The 23,816-nt window shown below is 34.9% G+C and overlaps 1 protein-coding gene across 10 annotated transcripts in view; it reads right to left on the bottom strand.

Annotated features, from left to right (window-relative positions):
* Positions 1-23,816, bottom strand: part of LOC149958651 (uncharacterized) — a 121,072-nt gene that overhangs the window by 93,833 nt on the left and 3,423 nt on the right. For 6 of the 10 annotated variants that reach the window (XM_090166006.1, XM_090166001.1, XM_090166008.1 and 3 more), the window contains exons 1-12: positions 14,658-14,780; positions 14,259-14,474; positions 14,034-14,176; positions 13,802-13,929; positions 13,485-13,737; positions 12,062-12,230; positions 11,870-12,004; positions 11,681-11,805; positions 10,213-10,600; positions 10,059-10,132; positions 9,944-9,996; positions 9,598-9,739 (exon numbers count right to left, since the gene is read on the bottom strand). In XM_090166006.1, the coding sequence (XP_090022132.1) occupies positions 9,598-9,739; positions 9,944-9,996; positions 10,059-10,132; positions 10,213-10,600; positions 11,681-11,805; positions 11,870-12,004; positions 12,062-12,230; positions 13,485-13,737; positions 13,802-13,929; positions 14,034-14,176; positions 14,259-14,462 (1,814 nt within the window). In that variant the 5' untranslated portion in view covers positions 14,463-14,474; positions 14,658-14,780. Of the gene's footprint in view, positions 1-9,597; positions 9,740-9,943; positions 9,997-10,058; positions 10,133-10,212; positions 10,601-11,680; positions 11,806-11,869; positions 12,005-12,061; positions 12,231-13,484; positions 13,738-13,801; positions 13,930-14,033; positions 14,177-14,258; positions 14,475-14,657; positions 14,781-15,644; positions 15,668-23,816 lie in introns of those variants that run through there. The other 4 variants (XM_090166004.1, XM_090166005.1, XM_090166003.1 and 1 more) reach the window with 4 other exon arrangements.

Raw genomic sequence — 23,816 nt, 5'->3', positions numbered from 1 at the left:
ATAAAGCAATACCAGAGACACACATCCGAAAAGTCCGATTCCCCGGCGTTAAAACAAATACATCCGGATACGCGGGAAGCGCTTCTTGGCACACAAATTTCCGAAGCGATTGGGGATCAATAATAGCGGCAGAAATGATCGAGAGTCGCGGGAGATATCGTCTCCTTACTTCCGTGATCGAGGGCTTCGCGTAGAACAATTAAAAGAGGAAACGGACTATTTCGCGAAAAGCGGATATTAATTTGAATAGGTGTGCGAAATAGCTGATAACGCGTCGACTGCGGCACAGAAACGAATCGAGAAGGACGGCTGCAGTCGGCCGAAGCGACCGAATCGGATGCGGCGGCGCGTTACGCTCGATCCTCTCTCGATGGAAAGTGGGAGGCTCAAGATGCGGGTTCGCCAAACGGGGCGGGAAGCGAGTGAGGGGATGCGGTGCGTCTTAGTTAAAGGGTATGAAAAGCGCAATTACGCCTTAGATGTCCACAATATCAGCAACTTAGACCAGCTTCTAAAATAAGGAGATTCCAAGGATGAGAACCGGGGTGTCTACATACTGTCCTTCTTAGATAAAGTGTATGCAAAGCACAAGACACCTAAAAGGTCGACAATATCAGCAACTTAGGCCAGCGATTCAACGGATGAGAAATGGGGAGGTTAGAAGTGTGTCTACATACTGTGCTTCTTATACATATAAGATGTCCACAATATCAGCAACTTAGGCCAGCTTGGTCTTAAATAGGGCGATTCTAGGGATGAGAAACGGGGAGGGAAGAGGGATGCCTACATACTGTGCTTCTTAAACACTATAATATTTGGAGCGCATGGACGATACAATGTACAAAGCATCAGCAACTTAGACTATTTATTATTACGATTAGTCTTCTAGTCTGAAAATTCCAACGAAGAAGAAAGCTAGGACAGGGTATCCACACTATTTTCAGATTCAAATTCCCTGACTATTCCCTATTTTCCCTGATCATTTTAAGAGATTTTCCCGGACTTTTTTTAAACCAAAATTAGACAATGTTCCGCTTTATATTTTACTTTTATCAGAAGATTTTAAATTGAAATCGAACTAAATTTCAGTACAAAAGTATTATTGCAACGTTAAAAATAAGCAAAACTTTAAAGGAACTAAATAATAATCATAGAATTTGTCATAGGCCTAGAGTAAAATTACCTTCAAACAGTGTTAAGATGAAATTGAATTCCTGACTTTTTAGACCCATTTTAAAAATCCCTGACGCGTGGCAACCCTGTAGGGTGCCGGGATAGACTGCCTCTTAGATATAAAAGTATAAAACGAATCTTTACTACAAAATTTACACGATATAAGCAGTAGGTCGAGCTTTGAATCAAGACTAGCTAGCTTACTGGTCGAATTTTGTTACTTATAGCGGGGACAGTGTGGTGTGGGGACACTGTGTGTCTTAGTCTTCAGAGTACAAACCAGGTATTAATATAGAACGTACAGGAATTCAGAAAATTGATTACAAGCGTAATGAAGGTGGGCAAGATTAACATTTTCATTGATATTAATAAACAATTATAATTAAATAATATTAATTATAATTATTAATATTAAATAATTAATATTGATTATAATTATTAATATTTTCAATCAAACGAATGTGTACTAAGATTATTAAATTTAAATATTTAGGTCAGAATTATCTGCTCAAACCAAAAGGAATTCTAAATGTTTTTTATCCATTCACACGGACAGGGTGACCACAGAATACTTAAATCCTTTAAATGAATTATAGAAAATTTATCAGTTAAATATAGGAAAAAAATTGGGGGAAGGGAAGGAAAAAGTAGGATAAAATAATTATATAATAAGAGAAAACAGTTGTCAAAATTGCTTAAAGGGTGTATAACCTTCAAAATAAAGTTTATAACCGAAAAAAAATTAAATAAACGTAAGAACCACCTTTCTTATAATTTAATAATAAATTATTAATTGATTAAAAAATATAACTTTTTCGAAAAAATAAAATATGTAAGGAAAAAATATCAACTAATTAAATTTCTTCAGACTATTGAGTTAAGATATAGGGTATTATAGGAAATTTAATGAAATTATAAGAAAAAAATTAGGACGTTAAATTAGAGGAAAAAATAGGAAATATAGGAACTGTGGTCACCCTGCACGAAACAACTCAGTTTGTAATTCTTGTTGGCCAACAATTTTTTATTAGTCAAAATTGCCTAGTTTCAGCTTGAAGATAACTAGGGTGAGACGATTTATAGCGACGCTCTTGCATTCGGTGTTGCCAGATTGTGGGAAATTTCCCATATTGTGGGAATTTTTGGGGACCATTTTTGCTCTGTGGGGGAAAAGGTAATTTTTTTTCAAAAACGTTGATTTTGTGGGAATTTTCACGTTTGCGGGTATTTATAATAGGTTTTTGTTTTAATTTGACTATCAATAGAAAGCTCAAAATTATCTAGAGCTGTGTATTTTTGTGCATCTTGGGATTTTATAAATAATAAAACGGAGGCGCCTCCGAATACTAAAATCAATCAATGCAGAGGCCTAACAACCAAAATGTTTAAAAATTGTAATTTTTTCAATAAAATTTAATTTCAAAAAATGTTCTTTTCCAATTTTTTTAAAAATTATTGCATGTTTTCCGTTGGGTTTTAGTTTGGGGCGGGGCTAAATAGGGGTGTGGGAATTTCGACTTTCGAACCTGGGCAACACTGCCCGCAATCCTCTCACGCCCTAACAGTAAGTTCCGTTCAACTAAACCCTGATCAGGTTTTCCAGCTTGTGTACGAGTCCTGTAGTAATTTTCAGAACAGTCGAAATACATACGCTCTTGGTGCAATTATAGTTATAGAAAGACATTAAAAATATAGTTAAAATTATTAAATATAGGTGTGGTAGGTTCCCATAGATTCTAAAAACTTGGAATATCTCAAGAGTACAAATGGACATTTAAAATCTGGTCCCCTTAACGACAACACTACGTGGATTCTTTTCGCCTGTTCTCGGACTAAAAGTGTACTCTTTTTACCCCAAAACGTTTTATTCGCCTGTTCCGGGGATGATAATTACTTCGGCCAATAAACTATTCGCTTGTTCCGGAGTATTAGGGCTAATATTTTAACCCCTTCTGGAAAGTAGGTGTAAAGGAGTAAATCGGATTTTGTTGTCTGCTAGCCAGAATGTATCTGTTTATTCTGCTAAAAAAGGCCACAGGCAGCCATTTTGGAAGAACGTTTTTACTCTGACTAACTATTCGCCACCACGGAATTGGTGTAAAATGACCCTACTACGAAATCCATCGTTCGATTTGGCTACGTTAAAAATAATTTAATTGGAATCGGGCAACATTTAAGAACCATGACGACAGAGATTTCGCCATTTGAGCTGTTGAGAGGGACACAGTACTCTCCGGGTTCCGGGCCTTCAAAAGAGGCGAATGCTTTTAAATCCCGCTAGATTGGAAACCGGGAAATCTCCGCAGCTGCGGGCACTCTTGTTTGCATTCGACGTCTCCAAAACAAATATGACTGAGGTTAAGCGAGCCCTCCGCGTACACGCGTCACCGACTCGTTGAAAATATACAACAGGAATGGCAACTCTAACGATTTTTTTGTCACGGGGTACTTTACGCCTACTCACTTCCGGTAAGGGCCGTTCGATAAAATTGCTTTTAGATCTTTACCTTCCCACTAGTGAAACTTCCGATACGTAGAAAATATACCAGAGGAATAGCCACTTTAAAACTATTAACTTCCGGTAAGGTGCGGTCGAAAATTACGACTTCCCCGCTTTCAACGATGAGGAATATTAACCAAGGTTGTGTAGTGCCATTTTCCGCATAATTCAATTTTACTTTATCAAAATTTAACATAGTTCGTACAAAATTTCCGGAATTAAATTCTGATATTTCCAGGTTTTTCCTGACCAAATTTCCAAATTTTTCCCTGACCGTTTTTGAAGAATAAAATAATGGTTCGAGGTAAAAATCTTGAAAAATAAATTCTTTCAAAAATTTATTTGCCCGATTTTTTTGAGGTCATTTATAAATTCCTTCGCGTTTTTGTTTGCTCAAAGACCTATCGGTACGAGCTATTAGTAAGTTTTTAAATTTCTTCAAATTTGTTTAGGTCTTAGCTTTATTATCCCTTTTCATTATGGACTTATCTACTTATTCGCCAATTTTATCATCCTATAAATTCCTTGAGATTTCCCGGACAGTTTGGAATCATTTTAAAATTCCCTGACATTTTGAAAACATTTTAAAATTCCCTGACTTTTCCAGGTCGTGTACGAACCCTTTTTTAAGCCCATTTTAAGGCCAAATTTAGACCACTTCAGCTTAGTTTTGTGTTTTATATTTCCTTGTTATGTTTTAACTAAAATAATTGCAGCGTTTACAAACCTTTAGTTTTATTTAGATCACCTACATAAAACGAAGATAATATAGAACTTAATAGACTTAGGCTTCGTCTACTGCAACATATAATAACCCAGAAGTAAACTTATCTTTTAGCATACCGAGATAAATTTTAAATCTATACTCAGTTGCAACTTGTAGGTTAAGAAAGGCAAAATATCTAGTACATTTAGCGGAAAAATACTAGCACGAATTGCCGGTTAATCGCCGGCGGAAATCTCGAATTTCTCCTATTTTCTGCTGAACTTCTAAGGTTCCTACGCGTGTTATAGATGTCTATTGCGTAAATTTCAAAGTTAGCAATAATATTTCATGTAGATTATTTTTAAGTTTCATTACAGCATAATTTTAGTATTACGCTCCTAAACAATCATCAAATCGCTTGTTTAAATACGTCAACGTGGTAATTACGGCATTACCCGTTCTATACTTACCCTGGACTCGCCAAACGGAATTTATATGTATGACACACTTGTAGTACTAAAATTAAATTTTTACAATTGGTTTTAAATCATATCTATGTTAATTTGATAATTATCACTTTGAATTATAACGCAATAGAAAGAATTTTCCAAAATTATGTACCGCGCGCGGGTATACTTAGAAATTCAACCGTAAACAGGTGAAATTCTATATTACAGGGTGACCACTGGAAACCCTCGTTTTTTATAGGAAAAATAGGAAATTTATAGTTATTTTATAGGACATTATAGGAGTCATTTTTAGGTAATTATAGGAACGTTCAGTGAAGTTATAGGAAAATATACGAATCATTTTAATACAGATATAAAAAATGCTTTTAAAGACTCTTTGGTTTAATAATAATATTGCATTTAATATGAAAACATCACAGACTTTGTGACTAGATATATGTATGAAGATAATATTACAATTTCATTTTAAAACAGCAGTAAGCCGTAAAAGCCAATAAATTTAGTGCTTTAGTAAAAGATATCGAAAAACAGGAAAATTTACAAATTACAGGAAGTTATAGGAAGACAATCGAAATATAGGAAAAATTATAGTGTGGTCACCCTGATATTATCGCCGGCGCTTAACCGGAAATTAGTACCAGTATCTTTCCGCCAAATGCACTGTAGATATTTTGCCTTTCTTAACCTGCAACTGAGTAGAGATGCTATTCCTCTTTAATATTTTCCACGTTCGCCAGAACTACGAAACTAACGTAGCGTTATAATACGAAAGCCTAACCGTTCCCGTTCGTAACGCCGGTTCCTTAACCTCCTCCGGAGCTATTCAGTCTCGTCTTATTAAAATCGGAGCGCACAGTGGCGCCACCATTTCGAATTTTGAGCAGTGTAGAGGCATTTCTAGTTTCATAACACTTTCCGTTTTAGTCAAAGGAATCGTGGTTCGAACATTTATGCTAATTTATAACGCGGAAGATGGGCCTGTGATTTTGAGGCGAAAGTTGTTTGTAGTTTCGGTGTACCCGTATAAAACATAAAATTGAATTTTTGAGGGTTCGAGTTGGACTACTTTAAATGGAAAAAAATTTCAAATCTTACTACGGTATAATATTTTTAACTTTTGGTATCATTATTTGGGTTTGTGACGTTTGTCATTACAGGGTTGCCATAATATTTTCAGTTTCCATTTCCTGACTAGCCCATGACCATTTTAAGAGATTTTCCCGGACTTTTTAGGGCGAAAATTAGACAATTTTTAACTCTTTGTTTTACTTATTATCAGAAGATAATAAATTTGAACCAATTATATTTCCGTACAAAAATTATTGAACGGTAAAAAATTGGAAACTTTTAAACGCACTCTCGCAAGCTCAAAATTTATGTTAGCGTCGAGTTCGGGACTACTTATTTTCTTTCATTTTTCCCCATTAGATAGTAGCGGCAATGAGAGTAGCGGAGGTTTCTCTAACTATGCTGTACAGCCAAAGGTAGCGGAGAGAGGATTTTCATCCCCTGGAGTGACTGATTTCTAACTCTTTGGGGCATATAGTTAATTCCTTCCCACATATACTTTTACTCTAAGGTACGACTTTCACAATAAAGACTGAAGTGAGATTGGAATAGCTCATATCCTGCGTCGCGATAGACTCCATCGCCATCTCTTTTTAATAAAAGAACTAAAAGCTACCTTTGTGAGAAAATTCAGCTGGCTAGAGTGCGTGAACTAAATAAAAATAGCCGAATTTGCCATAGGTCTAGAGTAAAATTACCTTCAAGAAGTATCAAGATGAAGTAGAAATTCAGGGAATTCAATTAAGTCTTAGATTTCCCTAGCTTTAAAAGCCCATGTTTAAATTCCCTGACTTTATCCTGATTTCCCTGTTTTCCTTGACGTGTGGCAACCTTGTATTAAGTTTATTATCAAGAGTAACTACTGGCGAAATTTAAAAACTGTGGCCAAAAAATTGACTCAGTGTAAGATAAAGGTTTGGTTGATGAACGCAGTCAATGCTTTAAAAAAATCTAAATTATCTTGGTCACGGCTTAAAAATAGTCGAATTGTCTTAGCTAAAGGCTTGAACTAGTTCAAATTATCTTCGACAAGGAAAATCTTCCAAAAGTCAGAATTAACTCGGTCTATGGATTACAATAGTCCAAATTAACTGGGTCTATGAATTATAATAGTTCAAATTATCTACGTTCAAAAAATAATCAAAATTATCTTGTAATAGGTGAAAGATATTCAATTATCTTGGACAAAATATAATAATAATCAGCTAGGCTAATACCCAAGGCACCACCTTAGGCCTAAGTCATCTTGCGACTTTTAAAGCCTTGAATTCAGGTGGCCGGGTTACAATGCGTAGGAGGGTGGTGGCAAGCCCTGCAAGCCACGCGAGCCAACAGCTCCCTACACAAACTATTGCCGTTAACCTCAACAAGTTTTTAAGGAAGGGGAAACCGAAGATCTCGGGGGAAAACCCCTTAAACCAGTGGGGGAGATAACTTGTAAACTCAACGCAGAATGAGTTGTTCCGAGTTTTCACCCAGTGCCACAAGCTGGGATCGAACCCGGCTCCTCTTGCTGCGAGGCGAAAGTGCTAACCACTCCGCCACCCCACTTCGGCTCACGGCTTAAAATAGTCCAAAATATTTTGGCTTACGGCTTAAAATAGCCCAAAATATCTCGGACAACGTCTTTAAATTGTCCAAATTATATCGACTTATCCTTTTCAAATGATGCTTAAAAACGGGGCTAAGACTACGTTCAGTAAACTACAAATGTTTCTAAGGACCGTCTGAAAATAAATAAGCCTACTTTATCAAATAGTCAGACCGCTAGTTAAACCTACTTTATCAAATAGTCAGACCGCTAGTTGAACCTACTTTATCAAATAGTCAGACCGCTAGTTGAACCTACTTTATCAAATAGTCAGACCGCTAGTTAAACCTACTTTATCAAATAGTCAGACCGCTAGTTGAACCTACTTTATCAAATAGTCAGACCGTTAGTTAAACCTACTTTACAAACTAGTCTAATTTATCCGGCCACTAATAAAGCCTACTTCATAAATTTATCCGGCCACTAGTTGAGCCTACTACATTAACTTGTCAAGCCATTGTTTATTGATATATATGAGCAATATAACGAAGTTATTGTTTTAACGTTTTTAATTACTTAATTTATTAGCAGATAAAAAGGTATCATTAAGAGAAAAATGACCACGTCGTCATACTATTTTTTTTTTAAATATACAGGGTGTCCACTATAAAATGAACCTGGGCGAATATCTCAAAATCTGTTTTACGTAAGATTTTGAAATTTTCAAGTCGTATACAAGATGTATGGGGAAACCTAATGCGAAAATGTCGATGACCTTGAACTATGTCTTCAAGGTCATCCAAAAACTAACTCGAGAACCGTAAGTGTTAGAAAGTTGGTTCCAATTAGAAAAGTGTTCAACGTGACTTTTTAAGTACAAGTAGGTTTGACCTGATCGGATTTGACCAATAGGAAGCTGAGAAATGCTAGATGAAAAACAAGAAGGTCGTTAAGTTGATAACGTGTCGAAAGCGAGGTTCGATAGCTGATAACTCTAAAGATACTCGTGTTAGAGTACTGAAACTTGCTATACATCCTCATCAAGATTGAGGGTTTTTAGGTTAAAAATTTCAATGAGCTTGAACCATGTCTTCAAGGTCATCCAAAAACTAACGCGAGAACCGTAAGTGTTAGAAAGTTGGTTCCAATTAGAAACGTGTTTCCATGTCACATTGTAGGTCTAATTAGCTTTGATTAGATCGAATTTGACCAAAAGGAAGTCGAGGAACTGTTTTTCAAAATCACAAAGGTCGTTAAAATGAAAATTGAAAGAAAACGCACATAACTCGAAACCAATTCGTGTTACATCGAAATTTGCTAGACAAACTCATTATGGTGGGAGTTTTTCAAGTTTGTAAAATTGGATGACCTTGAAGACGTGGTTTAAGCTGATTCAGTTTCAAGTTATTTCTCAAGGTCATTTTTGAATGTCTTGGAAGACCTGGTTCAAAACTACTTTGACGATAAAGTGGTGATTAGCAAATTTCCTATTGAAACCTAGTTTCTAAACCCAATGGATCGCGAGATAATGTTTTCACACCTTATCGTTATCAACTTAACGAACTTCTTGTTTTTCATATAGCATTTCTCGGCTTGCTATTGGTCAAATCCGATCAGGTCAAACCTACTTGTACTTAAAAAGTCACGTGGAACACGTGTCTAATTGGAACCAACTTTATAACACTTACGGTTCTCGAGTTAGTTTTTGGATGACCTTGAAGACATGGTTCAAGGTCATCGACATTTTCGCAGTAGGTTTCCCCCTACATCTTGTATAAGACTTGAAAATTTCAAAATCGTACCTAAAACAGATTTTTAGATATTCGCCCTGGTAAATTTTTTAGTGGACACCCTGTATTAGTTATAGTTGGAAAAAGGGTGAGCTATGCAAAGGTAACAAGTTTTCCCGCCAAATCGCCAATTTAGAATTCCAAAACTTTTCTATCCGCTACCAGATGGCGGTGAACCATTAACGCAAGCCAAAGAAATTAAAATAGATGGCGACAGTAGTTAGGACTTTTGTAAGAAACTATTTTCTAGCCGCGGAATTTAAACGTGTAAAACTACGTTCACTGCAAACTATTATGATTGTAAACAGATTTCTAGCCCAAAAATGCTAATCCAACTGAAATTTAAAATAAATTCCTACCTTATTAAGGAAGTATTGATTTCCTCCAATTGATTCAGAACCTGCTCAAGAAATGTCAGTGATTCTGTGAACAACTTCTCCGGTTTAACATCTCTGAAGTAGTTGATGGCTCTGTTGGCTTTATTTCCCACCGATTCAAAGGCTAAAAATAATTAAAATTCAGTTAAATTATATTTTTGAATGGTACAAGGAAAAGCTTAAATAAGTCAACTCAAAAGTTTTTTTTTAACTTAACTAATTCTTTTTGCCTAAAATAGAAAAATATTATACCACACACAGCATTTAAAAAAATATTAACATTAATAAATAATTTAATAGAAGAAAAATTTTACGAAAACCATCTTACATTTATTTAGATCAACGGAACTGGATATTTCCAAGGAATCAGGATCAAAACTACTTAAAAAATATATTTTAAATTAGCAGCAAACTTAACACTTAAATTTAAATATCAAACTTACTATTGCGATAATTTAGGAACTTTGGAGGCGCTAATGGCAGAGTCAGTTTCGTCAAAACTTTCCAAACCTCTTCTCTACAAAAAAATAATTGTCCAAAATTATGATTTTTAATAACTTTAAATTTAAAAAAATTAACTTTATCAAGTTAACATACGGTTTCAGAATTTTCATCAAAGAGGCCTGTTTGTGTACCACTATAGAGAGCAGCGGGCAAAATGTGTTTTCCACAGAATGGCGACGGTAATGGCGTACCTTTGGATCTGACTACATCTTTCATTTCAGCACACAACGATGGCTTAGTGACTGGAATAGCTTTTCGTTTTGTAGGTGTACTGGCTTTCAATCCATTTAAGTCTTTTTTAATTGGCGATATTGCAAAACTACCCTTTGGCAGGATTAATTTGAGATTAGAGATTTCGGTACAATTGGCACAGTTTGAGGAGGACATGGAAAGGTCGTGACTGCACGAACAACTGAAAGCAGCATTAGTTTCAGATTCTCGTTCTTCAATGATTTCAAGGTTCTGAGTTGCATAATGAAGCCTGATGTAAAAGAAGAAAAAAAGGTTTAGCGAGGGCAAGTCATCAGGGTCAACCAAACCTTAGCGAGGGCAAGTCATCAGGGTCAACCAAAGCTTAGCGAGGGCAAGTCATCAGGGTCAACCAAAGCTTAGCGAGGGCAAGTCATCAGGGTCAACCAAAGCTTAGCGAGGGCAAGTCATCAGGGTCAACCAAAGCTTAGCAAGGGCAAGTCATCAGGGTCAACCAAAGCTTAGCGAGGGCAAGTAATTAGAGTTCGCCAAAGCTTAGCGAGGGCAAGTAATTAGAGTTCGCCAGGGCATAGCGAGGGCAAGTAATTAGAGTTCGCCAGGGCATAGCGAGGGCAAGTAATTAGAGTTCGCCAGGGCTTAGCGAGGGCAAGTAATCAGGGTTCGCCAAGTGCTTAGCGAGGGCAAGTAATCAGGGTTCGCCAAGTGCTTAGCGAGGGCAAGTAATCAGGGTTCGCCAAGTGCTTAGCGAGGGCAAGTAATCAGGGTTCGCCAAGTGCTTAGCGAGGGCAAGTAATCAGGGTTCGCCAAGGCTTAGCGAGGGCAAGTAATCAGGGTTCGCCAAGGCTTAGCGAGGGCAAGTAATCAGGGTTCGCCAAGGCTTAGCGAGGGCAAGTAATCAGGGTTCGCCAAGGCTTAGCGAGGGCAAGTAATCAGGGTTCGCCAAGGCTTAGCGAGGGCAAGTAATCAGGGTTCGCCAAGGCTTAGCGAGGGCAAGTAATCAGGGTTCGCCAAGGCTTAGCGAGGGCAAGTAATCAGGGTTCGCCAAGGCTTAGCGAGGGCAAGTAATCAGGGTTCGCCAAGGCTTAGCGAGGGCAAGTAATCAGGGTTCGCCAAGGCTTAGCGAGGGCAAGTAATCAGGGTTCGCCAAGGCTTAGCGAGGGCAAGTAATCAGGGTTCGCCAAGGCTTAGCGAGGGCAAGTAATCAGGGTTCGCCAAGGCTTAGCACATGACAAAGAAGATTGAGTTATTGACCAAGGATTGAGAGACAAATTTTAAATGAGTTTTAAAGGGCGCGTATTTTAACAAAGCCTTAGCAGTAATTTTTTTCGAAAATGCTAAAAATAAAACTGACGCAGCAACTTCTTCTTCCGCTCTGCAATAGAGAAGTTCCAATTCACTTTTCTGTGCTCTAAGACACTCGGAAGATTCAGCCATTTCAGTCAAGGCTTGAGTCCTTTTCTCCACTAACTCGGTTTTCTAGAATGGAAAATTTCTATTTAATTATCTTCAGCAACGATGAAAGAGCAAAAAAGAAACTTACTTCTTGAAGATCTTGGTTCAGAATCTCATTGGCTTTGTTCAATAAATTATTTTCTATGTTCACCAAAGCCAACGTTTCTTTCAGATCATCTACCGTAGATCGCAATGTATCAACCTCCTGATTGACTAGATTTAACTGTAAAAGTTAAAAAAATTAGTGTTAACAAAGGAGCATAGAAATTAACGTCATTACCTCTTCATTCAAGTCTCTTATCCTGGCATCCAGAGACATACGTTCTTTATTGAAGTTTGTAAGCCTCTCCTGCAGCATATGGTTTGCCTCTTCATAGTTTGATAACGTTAATTTTAGTCGAGCATTGTCCTTTTCCGTATCTTTCCATTTTTCGTGCCAAATTTGCCAACTTTAATTTAGGGAATAATAATTAAAATTTAAAATAGCAAAGGTTTAAGATGGACAAATGAGCTCAAAGCGAAAAGAAAACAGGCATTGGGAAATATGGTTAGCACAACAATTTCAGTCTTAAAAGCCAACTACATAGTAGAGAGGAGTCGTGTACCTGATTTAGTCAGGCTACTTTAAATCGGGTCAGCCGCGTAAAATTAATTTAGTTTTCTTTCGGGTCGGGCCGGGCTTGGTAAAATGTATTTAGTTTTTTCGGGTCGGGTCGGGCCGGTAAAATGTATTTAGTTTTTTTCGGGTTGGGTCGGGCCGGTAAAATGTATTTAGTTTTTATCGGGTCGGGTCGGGTCGGGTCGGTAAAATGTATTTAGTTTATTTCGGGTCGGGCCGGGTAAAATTAATTTAGATGTTTTCGGGTTGGGTTGGGTTGGGTCGGGCCGGGTCGGGCCGGGTAAAATTTATTTAAGGTTTTTTCGGGTCGGGTAAATATTTATTTAGGTTTTTTTCGGTCGGGACGGGTAAAATATATTTAGATTTAATCGGGTTGGGTCGGATCGTGCAAAATTTAATTTATTTCTTTTCGGGCCGGGCCGTGCCGTGCCTAAAAAATGGACGGCCCGACTCGTCTGTACTACTTAGTTATTCGGTGTACTCTGTCTTACACTGGAAGTTGGCTCGCTGCAAGACACATGCTATACAAACAGCCAACTTCCAGTGAAAGACGGGGTAAGCCACATAACTATGTAGTCGGCCTTTAAGTAAAAAAAAAACTAAAAAAGTAACTACAGCCAAATCTGAGATTCTGCTAAAGCTTAAATCAAGTGGGGGCACGACGTGAAGTAGCTCTTTTTTCAATAGATGGCACTAGCGTCGAAATCAAAAACGTGGTACTTATAGCTAACCCTCGCGTTGATTGGATCTTTTGTAAATTGGTCAATAACATAAATTACAGCCATTATAAACAATATTTTAACATGGTTTATATAATTTAAGTTAAAGCCCACTAAATAGAGTATAAGTTGTCTAACTATAATACTCTACAATGGCTCTCTGACGATGGTATCATTTGGCTATTTTGAATTTTAGCTTTCTTTGTCATTAATAGATGGCACCACACTCTCCAGTAAAGTCGCAATTTTCGAAGAATAGGATAGATTCATGGCTAATAACAGCCACTTTTCATAATACAGATGGCAATGATAGAGCCGACACTTGCTTTAACATAAGGAAAAATGTTGAACCAAAAAAAACTAACGTTTCATATTTTTTCTGCAACTCCTGATTTTCGTAAAACAAATTGGTATTCATTTCTTCAGTCTGGGAAATTTGCAGCATCAAGTGACTCTTTTCTTCATTTAACCTCTTATTTTGGTGTTGTAAATCTTCAATTTCACTGAGAAAGTCAAACGAATTCTTTGAATTTGGACTCCTCTCATCAATGTCAAAATTGTCTATTTTAAGAGCTTCATTACTGCTGAACGAAGACAACTCGGAGAAACTAAAAACTCCTATAAATATCACTGTTAAAAATAAATTCACAATAATTAAAGCTTTTTTTTTAAATACCACTACCTAATGACGACTCTACGCTTTCACGTGGTGAACTGACATTTTTATAGCTTTGGCTTTGGTTTAAATCGTTAAATGAATCAGCAAACCCAATAAAATGACTAGAATTCTCGATATATTCCCTCAAACGGCTATTAAAAAATAAACATCATAAATTGACTAATCAGCAGATATCCTTATCGGTGTTACGAGGATTTTAAAATGTTACACTAGTATTAAACAAAACATAACGTACTCGTCTCGTCGGATAGATAACAACAGATTTAACACATGGACTATCGACTCTGGATCTTCAAAATCTGAGGGCTTGAACGGTGAGTAGTCCTGGATAACAAGCTTGTGAGCTAATTTTGATAAATATTTGACTTCAGCAAGAGCCTTGATTGGGAAAATGTTATTTATAAACATGGTTCTATCATTGAAGGAAGCGTTTGCCAATAAATAGAACAAAATAAAATACTTCATATTCATTGATGTCTGTATTCGGCTTTTTTAATTTGGTTGCGATGGATTGCAGGTAGTTTTTCTCCAAATGACCATCTTCACCAAAGCCAATGAAAGCTTTCTCGTTTTGTTGTTCATCAACATCGTCTTCGTTTTGGTCAAGACTAGTGTCAGTTGAGGAGTTTGGTTCACTTTCTACTACAGAATCAATGCTGTCCATTTTTCATTCGTCCTAAAACGTTAAAATCATGTAAATAAAAATCCAAAAGTGAAACCACCAAGGGCTAAACAGACAAAAATAAAATCACAAATGTTAGTAACGGTAAAATAACTTTAAATGTAATGAAAATATATTGTAATAATAATATGTCTACGATTTTTTCCCTTTAAAACCTATTATAAATTGAATAAACACCTTAAATACGAGCCGACACACTTGATTCTAAATTTCGAACAAGGCGCAAAATGAAATTTTCGGGCCTAATAAGGTGGTTAGAAAATAAAAGCACCGCAGCGCCGTTTCGGCAAACGAACTAACTAACGACACGTTTTAATGAAAGTACATAGAAAATACATAATATTTAAGATATTAATACATTGCCTAAATATTTAATATACAATAATATTAAAAATACAAAATTTAAAAACTAAAGTTAATCCTATTTAAAAAATTCTCTTATCGGGAAAAATGGTTCTGAAAAATTTGTAATAATGGTACGAAAAACATTTCCAAGATTTTTCCATAATATTTCAATTCATCGAAACCCATTGAAGCGGAAAATAAGTATAATAATACAGATAACAGGCGTATCGTCTAATAATTTCCACGTGAAATCAATATGTAATAAAGTAAGCTTAATGCTTAAGCGGTTTTTCTGTGAATTCGTGCGAAGAAAAAAATGACAGAAACTTTCTAATCGTTTAAGAAACGTTTCCTTGAACGCGAATCGCCTTTAAAAACGGAACAATTTACAAAACAGCCACTGATTTTCCGGAAATACGGATATTATTTGATTAATAATACAGCTATTAGGTATTCTTTTGCGCTTGGAAGGTAACCATTTAATGAGGGTTCGTGCTATCAATGAATCTTGAAGAATTACAGCACTGTGACGTCAACTGTGCTCCTTTCCTAAAATGGCTGCCATAGCCAAAGCTACTAAGATTTTTCACAACCTGTAGCAATGTGTTCAGAAGTTATTTTTAGCAGGTTGTGAATAGTGTTTTAAATTCATAAAAGTTGTAATTTTTTAGATGGTAATAATAATAAAAAATTAGCATCAATTATTTAAAATTTAAATATAGCAAGGGCCTAGGAGTGACGTCACAGGATGATCCTGTTTTTATAAACTTTATCAACTATTTATAATTTAGTGCCTTGATCTTAACTACCAATATTTACCAATATTCAGGGTTGGCTGATAAATTTTGATTTAAATCAAGTGATCTGAGCAAACTAAAATATTAAAAAATAATTAAATTTAATTAGGATTTAATTTAATTCAAGATGAGCTAACTGATAGTCAATTAATTCCATAAAATCAAAAAATTCGATTAAAATAAAAAATTAAAAATCGATTAATTTGATTTTTATTAAAAAAAATCAAAAAAGGTGGCAACCATGCTTTTAATGCTTTTTACAAGGTGTCGAGTGAACCATGAGTGAACCTTGGAAGAGGGAAGTATTCTGGAGTGGCAAATCCCATAGCGGTAATAAGAACGTCCTTTCCCGCCTATTGCTGTTAGAATTACCCAGACTACCCGGTTTTTCGTCGGGAGTCAGCTTTATCTGCCATCATTCTGGCTTGATGACGTCCGACCAAAAAGAGCATGATGGGAATTTTACAAAGCCGCAGGTGGCGCCCGACTTTTCCACTCCAGAATACTTCCCTTCTCCAAGAGTGAACCAACAGCTCCTTACACTCATGTGTTTATGGAAAGGTAAAACCCGTCTATCCGGTAGTGAGCGAACTTCCAAACTCAATGCGGAAGGAGTGGTTCGGAGTTTTCAAGTGGGATCGAACCAGCGTTGCCAGACGTACGATAATTATCGTAAACGTCAATAATTTCTAACAAATTTTTGTGTTGTACTATATAGTAAGCAATTTCCGATTTTTAAGTTGGCTGAAAACCAGTTAAAAACTGATTTTTAAACAAGTTTTCAATTGGTCGAACTTTAAGTTTAACATCAATATTTTACACAAATTTCAAACTTATCGCCAGTTTTATGCGGTGCAGGGTTTTGAAAAGTTTTTTTTTATTACCATTTTCTTTTTTAAACCAGTTTTTTTTTGTTTAAACCAGGCTTATTTAAAACACTGGTTTATATTACTTTTAAACAATTTTTCACTTGTGTAAATTCTTTTTAACTGTACATACTGTGCTTTATTTACTAAAATTTAATCTGTGTTAAAAAAGTTGAATTACCAAAATTATATGTAAAAATTAAAAAAATTACCTTTTTCATTTTCTGGGACTATAATAATAATAATCAGCTAGGCTAATACCGAAGGCACCACCTTAGGCCTAAGTCATCCAGCGACTTCTAAAGCCATTAATTCAGGTGGCCTGGTTACAATGCGTAGGAAGGTGGTAGCAAGCGCTTCGTACCACGTGAGCCAACACTAACTATTGCCGTTAACCTCAACAAGTTTTTATGAAAAGGGGAAACCGAAGAGCTCGGTGGAAAACCCCTTAAACCAGCGAGGAGATAACTTGCAAACTCAACGCGAAAGGAGTTGTTCCGAGTTTTCACCCAGTGCCACAAGCTGGGATCAAACCCGGCTCCTCTTGCTGCGAAACACAAGTTTAAATACTTTCTCTGTGGCTAGTCAATAAACAACTATATCGATTTAAATTGTTGGTTTAGTTCTGGTTTTGAATATTACAAAATTAGTTTTTTAGTTTCGATTATGTAGAAATATTTTGGCCAAGACGTTTTAGTAGTGTTTTGGTAAGAAAATTTACAAATAATTGGGAATAATTTAGAGTGAATCGTAGCAAAGTTTAAAAATAAGCCAAAGGATTATAGCAAACAAAGATATTCTGTGCTGCCTTGATTTGTATTCAGGAGGAAGGATACTGAATTGGATTTTAAGCCCAAAATAGTCATTCTCTCGACAATATAAATAAATTCTTGGCTATATCAATAAAAAAAATGTATCAAACATTGTTATAAATTAATGGATATAAAAATATTGTATGGAATTTATAGTATCACATTTAATCGATTAGCAAAAAAAGAGCAACTTTAAATAACTCGTGAATGTAAATTACAAAAATGTACCTGACACACGTTGGACGAACAATTCGATAAAGTTCAACGTGCTCTACGGCGTGGTTATTGATTGAGCAAAAACCCAAAAATTACAGGACCTTAACCACAAGTCCACAACACGTTACAAAAATACAATAATTTCTTCGCGTTGATAATCTATTATTCTTAATTTATTATACTCTTGTCTGCGAGTGTTTTTTGTACGCTCATCAATAATTTTGGGGTGAGTCTCCAAATTTATTTCAACTTGGTTTTTTTATATCTCCATCGAATCGGTATTCTATGGAGCGTTACATCACGACTTGAGTTATCCTATTTTTCTCCCGATATTTTTAAATATTTAGTAATAAATTATGTGCAAAGTAGAAAAATACGATATTGCGGTTTGATATAGAAATTTGAACATTTTTACGGGTAAAATCGGCTGATGGCCGATAACAAAGTTGTACCAATATAAAAGAATTACCGATAACTAATCCATATTAATAGTGTTATTTAAATAGCAAATTAATTTTTAGTCTTAATTTTAAGACGGGAAACTGATATAAAAAAATTTAACTTTTAGACCGAGAGTTGAAAAACAAAAGAAAAAAATTAATTTTAAAAATCCCTTTAATGAAATTAACACAATTAACTTCTCGGAAATTGATCCCGGTCAATTTATACGAGACCATGTGTTAAACCACCAAAATTTCATGAAAAAAAGTGTGATAAATAGCCTAAATTTGAAATAAAATTTCAAAGTTTAATAATTAACCTAATGATAATTGACCTATTTTCATAAGAATTCCTTTTGTACCTCAATTTTAATCAATTTATATAATCTACGGTATTTTCACCTCAATTTCTATAATATACTGTATTATAACCTCAAATTGAAATAAAAAATGTTAAAATAATAAAATAATAAAATAATAAAATAATAATATTGGTTATTGATATCGGTTAATTTTCATAATAATTCGGTTATAGGTAATACCTTAAAAATATTATCACGATTCTATCGGTTATTAGTTGATTATTAGGTAACTGATAATTTGGAAAGTTAAATTGTACGATAATTATTGATTAGATAAAATCGAGATATCGGTAAATTTCGATTTCGCCTAATCCAAAAATCAAGCACCACTCTAAAATCGTTTAATTTTACTCCTAAAATAGTGATCGGTAATACCTTAATATTGGCACCTTTATGTTATCGATAAATTTAGATTTCCTGGCATCGGTTAATAATTCGTATAAAAATTAATTTAAATACACGTTTTCGCTTTTCGCTACCTTATTTCCAAAACCAGGTAACACGAAAAATTCGGTTTGTCTAAAAATATAAATACATTTTCACGTTTAACTACCTTATTTCCAAAACCATATGACTAAAAAAATTCGGTTTATCTAAAAATTAATTGAAATTAACGTGTTCGGGTTACACAGCTGAATATCTAACTCAGTGTCGTATACAAAGAGGGGGTTCCGTATCAACACCCCCTTTTCGACGTAGTTTTGACTGTACTACATTTTTAACTCTGTATCCCACTGGACGAATTTCTGGCTACTACAAGACATAAATAGATATTCATCGAATAATTACGTAATTTCGATGCAATTTTAGAATTATAAGAACAGGATTGGCAACTTACATAATTTACATTCTACATCCTAAATAGATAACAACGACTTTATAATTGGACCGACAACTCTTGATTTATCTATGCCAATGAACCTCGCAATTAACACGGTGGTTTTTCTCAGGAGCTTGAGTGGACAGTAAGGCTAACTGTATGATAATTTCTTAACGAAATATAAGATTAGGTGGTTTGTCTCACGAGCCGGGTGGGCAGTACGTCAATTGTGAGGTCATTGTTAATGGAAATATAAGATAAGCAGGGCCCCCACTCAAATCTTGCCACCACCCTCCTACGCATTGTAACCCGGCCACCTGAATTAAGGGCTTTAAAAGTCGCATGATGACTTAGGCCTAAGGTGGTGCCTTGGGTATTAGCCTAGCTGATTATTATTATTATTATTATTATTATTATCTTCAATTTTTTTTATAGGAAAATAGGATTATTTTCAAAAAATATAGGACTTTATAGGACTATTTATACAAAATTATAGGATTTTATAGAACTATATATGCTATTTGATTTACTAACTTTGTGCATTTATAACAAAATATATATTTAGTGAAATAAATCTTTGATTTTCACTTAAAAAAAGAAACTATTTAACCATTTTTATCACCAAAATATACTAGTAGCTAACCATGTTAACAATAACAAAAGTATAGACTAGAATGACTTGGTATAGCAATTTATCCTGTAGCTAAATCTAACAATTTAACCGAGTGGCTGGATTTGAAATTGGCAAAATATCAAAATTATAGGATTTTATAGGACTTTTGGGTGATTTTGCTAAACATATAGGATGTTATAGGACATTTTTGAAAATATAGGATTTTATAGGAATTATAGGACCTCTGGGGGCCCTGGATTAAGTGGGTTTGTCTCACTAGCCGGTATGTCAATTGTGAGGTCATTGCTAAACGAAATATAAGATTAGGTGGTTTGTCTCGAGAGCCGGGTGAACAGTACGTCAATTGTGAGGTCATTGCTAAACGAAATATAAGATTAGGTGGTTTGTCTCACGAGCCGAGTGGACGGTACGTCAATTGTAAGGTCATTGCTAAACGGAATAGAAGATTTTGAAGAAATCAGAGACATTACGAAAAATGATTTTGCAAGCTGGGTAATTTACAAGGTTGTAGCTAGGAGCAACAAACACAAGGAGAACGCAGCTAGCCTTTAAACACGCTAACGAAGGGTTGTGTACGAATTTCATTGGACGAGCGTCACGAGCCTTTACGCTGAACGTTTTACGGGCGGGGGGAAGACAATTTCAGAATTTTCCCCTTCCGACGGCAGCAGGCGCTAAAGCGTCTAGCCAATGAAAAATGTACACAAGAAAATCTACTACTTTTGACGGGTTGCGTTCTCCTTGTGTGGGGTGTTGTGTTTGTTGCTCCTAGGTTGTAGGGAGCTGTTGGCTCGCGTGACATGCTGGGCTTGCCACCACCATCCTACGTATTGTAACCCGGCCACCTGAATTAAAAAGTCGCTTGATGACTTAGGCCTAAGGTATTAGCCTAGCTGAGTATTATTATTATTATTATTATTATTATTATTATTATTATTATTATTATTATTGTGGTTTTATTATTTTCATATTCAAATTCCATCATTTCCAAAAAATTTCCCTGACCATTTAGTGGAATTTTTCGTACCAAAACGTGCTAATATTTTCCAAATAAACATTTTTTCTAGTTCTTAAAAATTCCAGGTTTCCCAAGTACTGTAATAACCCTGATTAACACAAAAGCAAGACGGCAGCACTGCACGAAAGGAAGTAACATCGTTAAAAACCAATATCCGAAACCAATAATCGAAACGAATTGGGAATTTCACGCGACATTTTCCATAAAACGCCACCCAAAATCAAAATTCCGAAACAATTTCATATTTTAGACAAATAAAAACAACATTAAAACTAGTAAATATTTTCGGGTCTAACTGGAAGGATAAAAACACGCCAAAAATGCGGAACAATAAAAGGAAATGGTAAATAATGGATATTTAGGTTACTTAGAAAACGAGTTCTAAGCACGATTGTATCGAGAGATTATTTTGACACTCTGAACTTGAGTTACGTGGGAAAGCTCTCTCATTCAGAATGCGAATCTCGACACGCTTGTATTGACATCAAATAAAAGTGTCACATCTTTGCAAAAATTAGCTCAAAATAAGGTCACTCGTATAATGAAACGCGTTGGAATAAATCGCCATTTCTTTGGGGTTCGCTTGAGAAGAAAAGTTATTAAAATTAACGTTTATTTATTCGGTTGTATACAGAATGATCAATTTTGAATGGCGTAAGATTTACCCTTTAAGCTTATAAGGTTATTATCATATTGGATACGGTTGTACCATGGGCCAAATAAGCATTTATCATTATTTGGCCCATGGTTGTACATTTCTGATATTACAAAATTCCATTTTAAAAATATATATTTTTTAATAACTATGAAATATTACGTATTTTGTAGAATTTAATTTAAATAACGATAATAGTTTGATATATATTAAGTTATTTTAATTGGGAAAACTGTTAATAGCCATTATATTAAACTAAGATTTATAATATCACAAAAAAAGACTACAATATAAAAATCAATCAATAAGTTAAAATAATTAATAGTGACGTTTTAAATAAAATTATAAAAGATAATGGTTTGATAATTTTGGTACTAAATTATTGAAATTTCGAAAATCGTAAAATAAAATTTATATTGTGTGATTTTCAATCTCATGAAAAGGCTACAATATTAACTATCTTATATCACAAAAAAATAGACAATTGCAGAAATTTTAATTTTCATATTGTTAGTTCATTATTTTTATTTGTAATATTGTTAGTAAAAATGTGATTTCCAATCTCATAAAAGACTAAAATAGTGAAATATATCCAATAATGGCATTTTAATTCAAAGCCTTAAACCTAAGGTGGTTCCTTAAAAAGGCTTAAATAATAAATTAATATTAGTAACTTTTAAATACAATTATTCAAATAGGATTGATATTTAAAAATAAATTATTAAATTGTTTTAAATTATATTTAATTTTTTTCCGCTCATAAGGCTATTTTTAAAATTATCAGAATTCATACATTCAAAATAAAATATTTTGCCGGTTTCACCATGCTATTGTTCGACTTTTAATTGCACTCAAAACGACAACAATGGACGCTTTGGGCCAAGATTAACCTTAAATTAAAACCGCCAAAACAATGCGTAATTTTAAATATAAAAAATTTAGGCCTATTTCACAATCGAATATTATATTATAAGAATGTAAACAGAGTGACAGAGAATACGCAGCTGTAACTAAATCCTCTGTTTTCATGATTATCTGAAGATAGACTCCTCCTACACGGAGAGAGAGAGAGAGAGAGCCTGCGATAAGTGATGCCAGATCACGGAAATTAAATTTCCCTTTCATGGCGTTGAAATATCCCTTTTCCAAACAATAATTCTGAAATTTTAATTGGATTCCATTGTTTTCCAAATAATTCTCTCTGTATGCCTCTAATATTGAAATTAAATAAATAAATTAAATTAAAATTCATAATCGAAATACATACCCATAATTAATCTCTAATATTGAATAATTTTTCAGTGTAGTTCTTTAACGAAAATAAAATATAAAAGCAAGATTGCAGGGTTGCCAACTCAACCAAATTGCATTACTATCAGTTGCTAATAGGCGAAGCTATGAAGTCCAGAGGGGCTGAAAAGATGGTAGTCACTTGACTTTGTCTGCAGCGCTATTTATCTTAAGAAATACGAACTATTATTAATTATATTTTGCTAATGGCGGTTTAAATTTTGATCTATTCATCTAAATTATTATTTAAAACCTTTTGTAATAGAAAGGGGTAAATTAATTAGCTGTCTGCAGTATCTTTCTTTACCTTTGAACGGCCAACTATGAAAACGAGTTACCGAATCGAAGTTGGCTGTGATATAGTAGTCACGTGATTTTGTTTTCCCATTTTAACGAGTTGATTAAGAGAAAATTTACTTTATAGTTTCGCCTATTTCATTTTTTTTTCAAATTTAATCAATTTTTTCACATCTTCCCCACCTCGACTTTCCCAAGATTTCGCCAATTTTCAATATAATTTCTATTTTACCATTTCCAAATTTCAGAGGTCTGAATTTCCCTCGATCTGGCATCACTGCCTGCGTCGTACCAGAGTGCCTTCCCCCTCCCTACGGTGAGAAAGGAGTAAATATCATATAGCAAAAGGCGGAGGGGCGTGGTTTGTCTTCCGGGTTAACACATTCTCGGACGAATGTATTCTTGATAAAATATTAGTATGTGTGTATGGTTTTATTTGATCAGATAGTAAATCGTACAGGCAACTGTGTTAGATTTCGACATACGGAAAAAAGTGGGAAAATGACCAGAAATCCAAATTACATTCATTAGGATCATATCATTAGTTGTGGCATACAGAACGCGTACGCCGGCGGGGGAAAAAGGGATCAAGGTTGGTGTATTTAACCATCAATTACCAACCAAATCATAATTAAACCCAGCATTGGCGCATTTATTAAGTTACTGTTTACGCCGAATGGTGGCGTTTTAATGACTCTACTGAAAGCTGTAAACATTGAAATATTTGCGAGGTTAAGATGGTGATGGAAAACGGGTACGTGTATCTGTAGAAAGGTCTAATCCA

Source organism: Leiobunum rupestre, chromosome 2, assembly GCF_980474605.1.
Source record: "Leiobunum rupestre chromosome 2, qqLeiRupe1.1.hap1, whole genome shotgun sequence".
NCBI classification, from domain to species: domain Eukaryota; kingdom Metazoa; phylum Arthropoda; class Arachnida; order Opiliones; family Sclerosomatidae; genus Leiobunum; species Leiobunum rupestre.
This window is presented reverse-complemented; position numbering and strand designations above follow the sequence as displayed.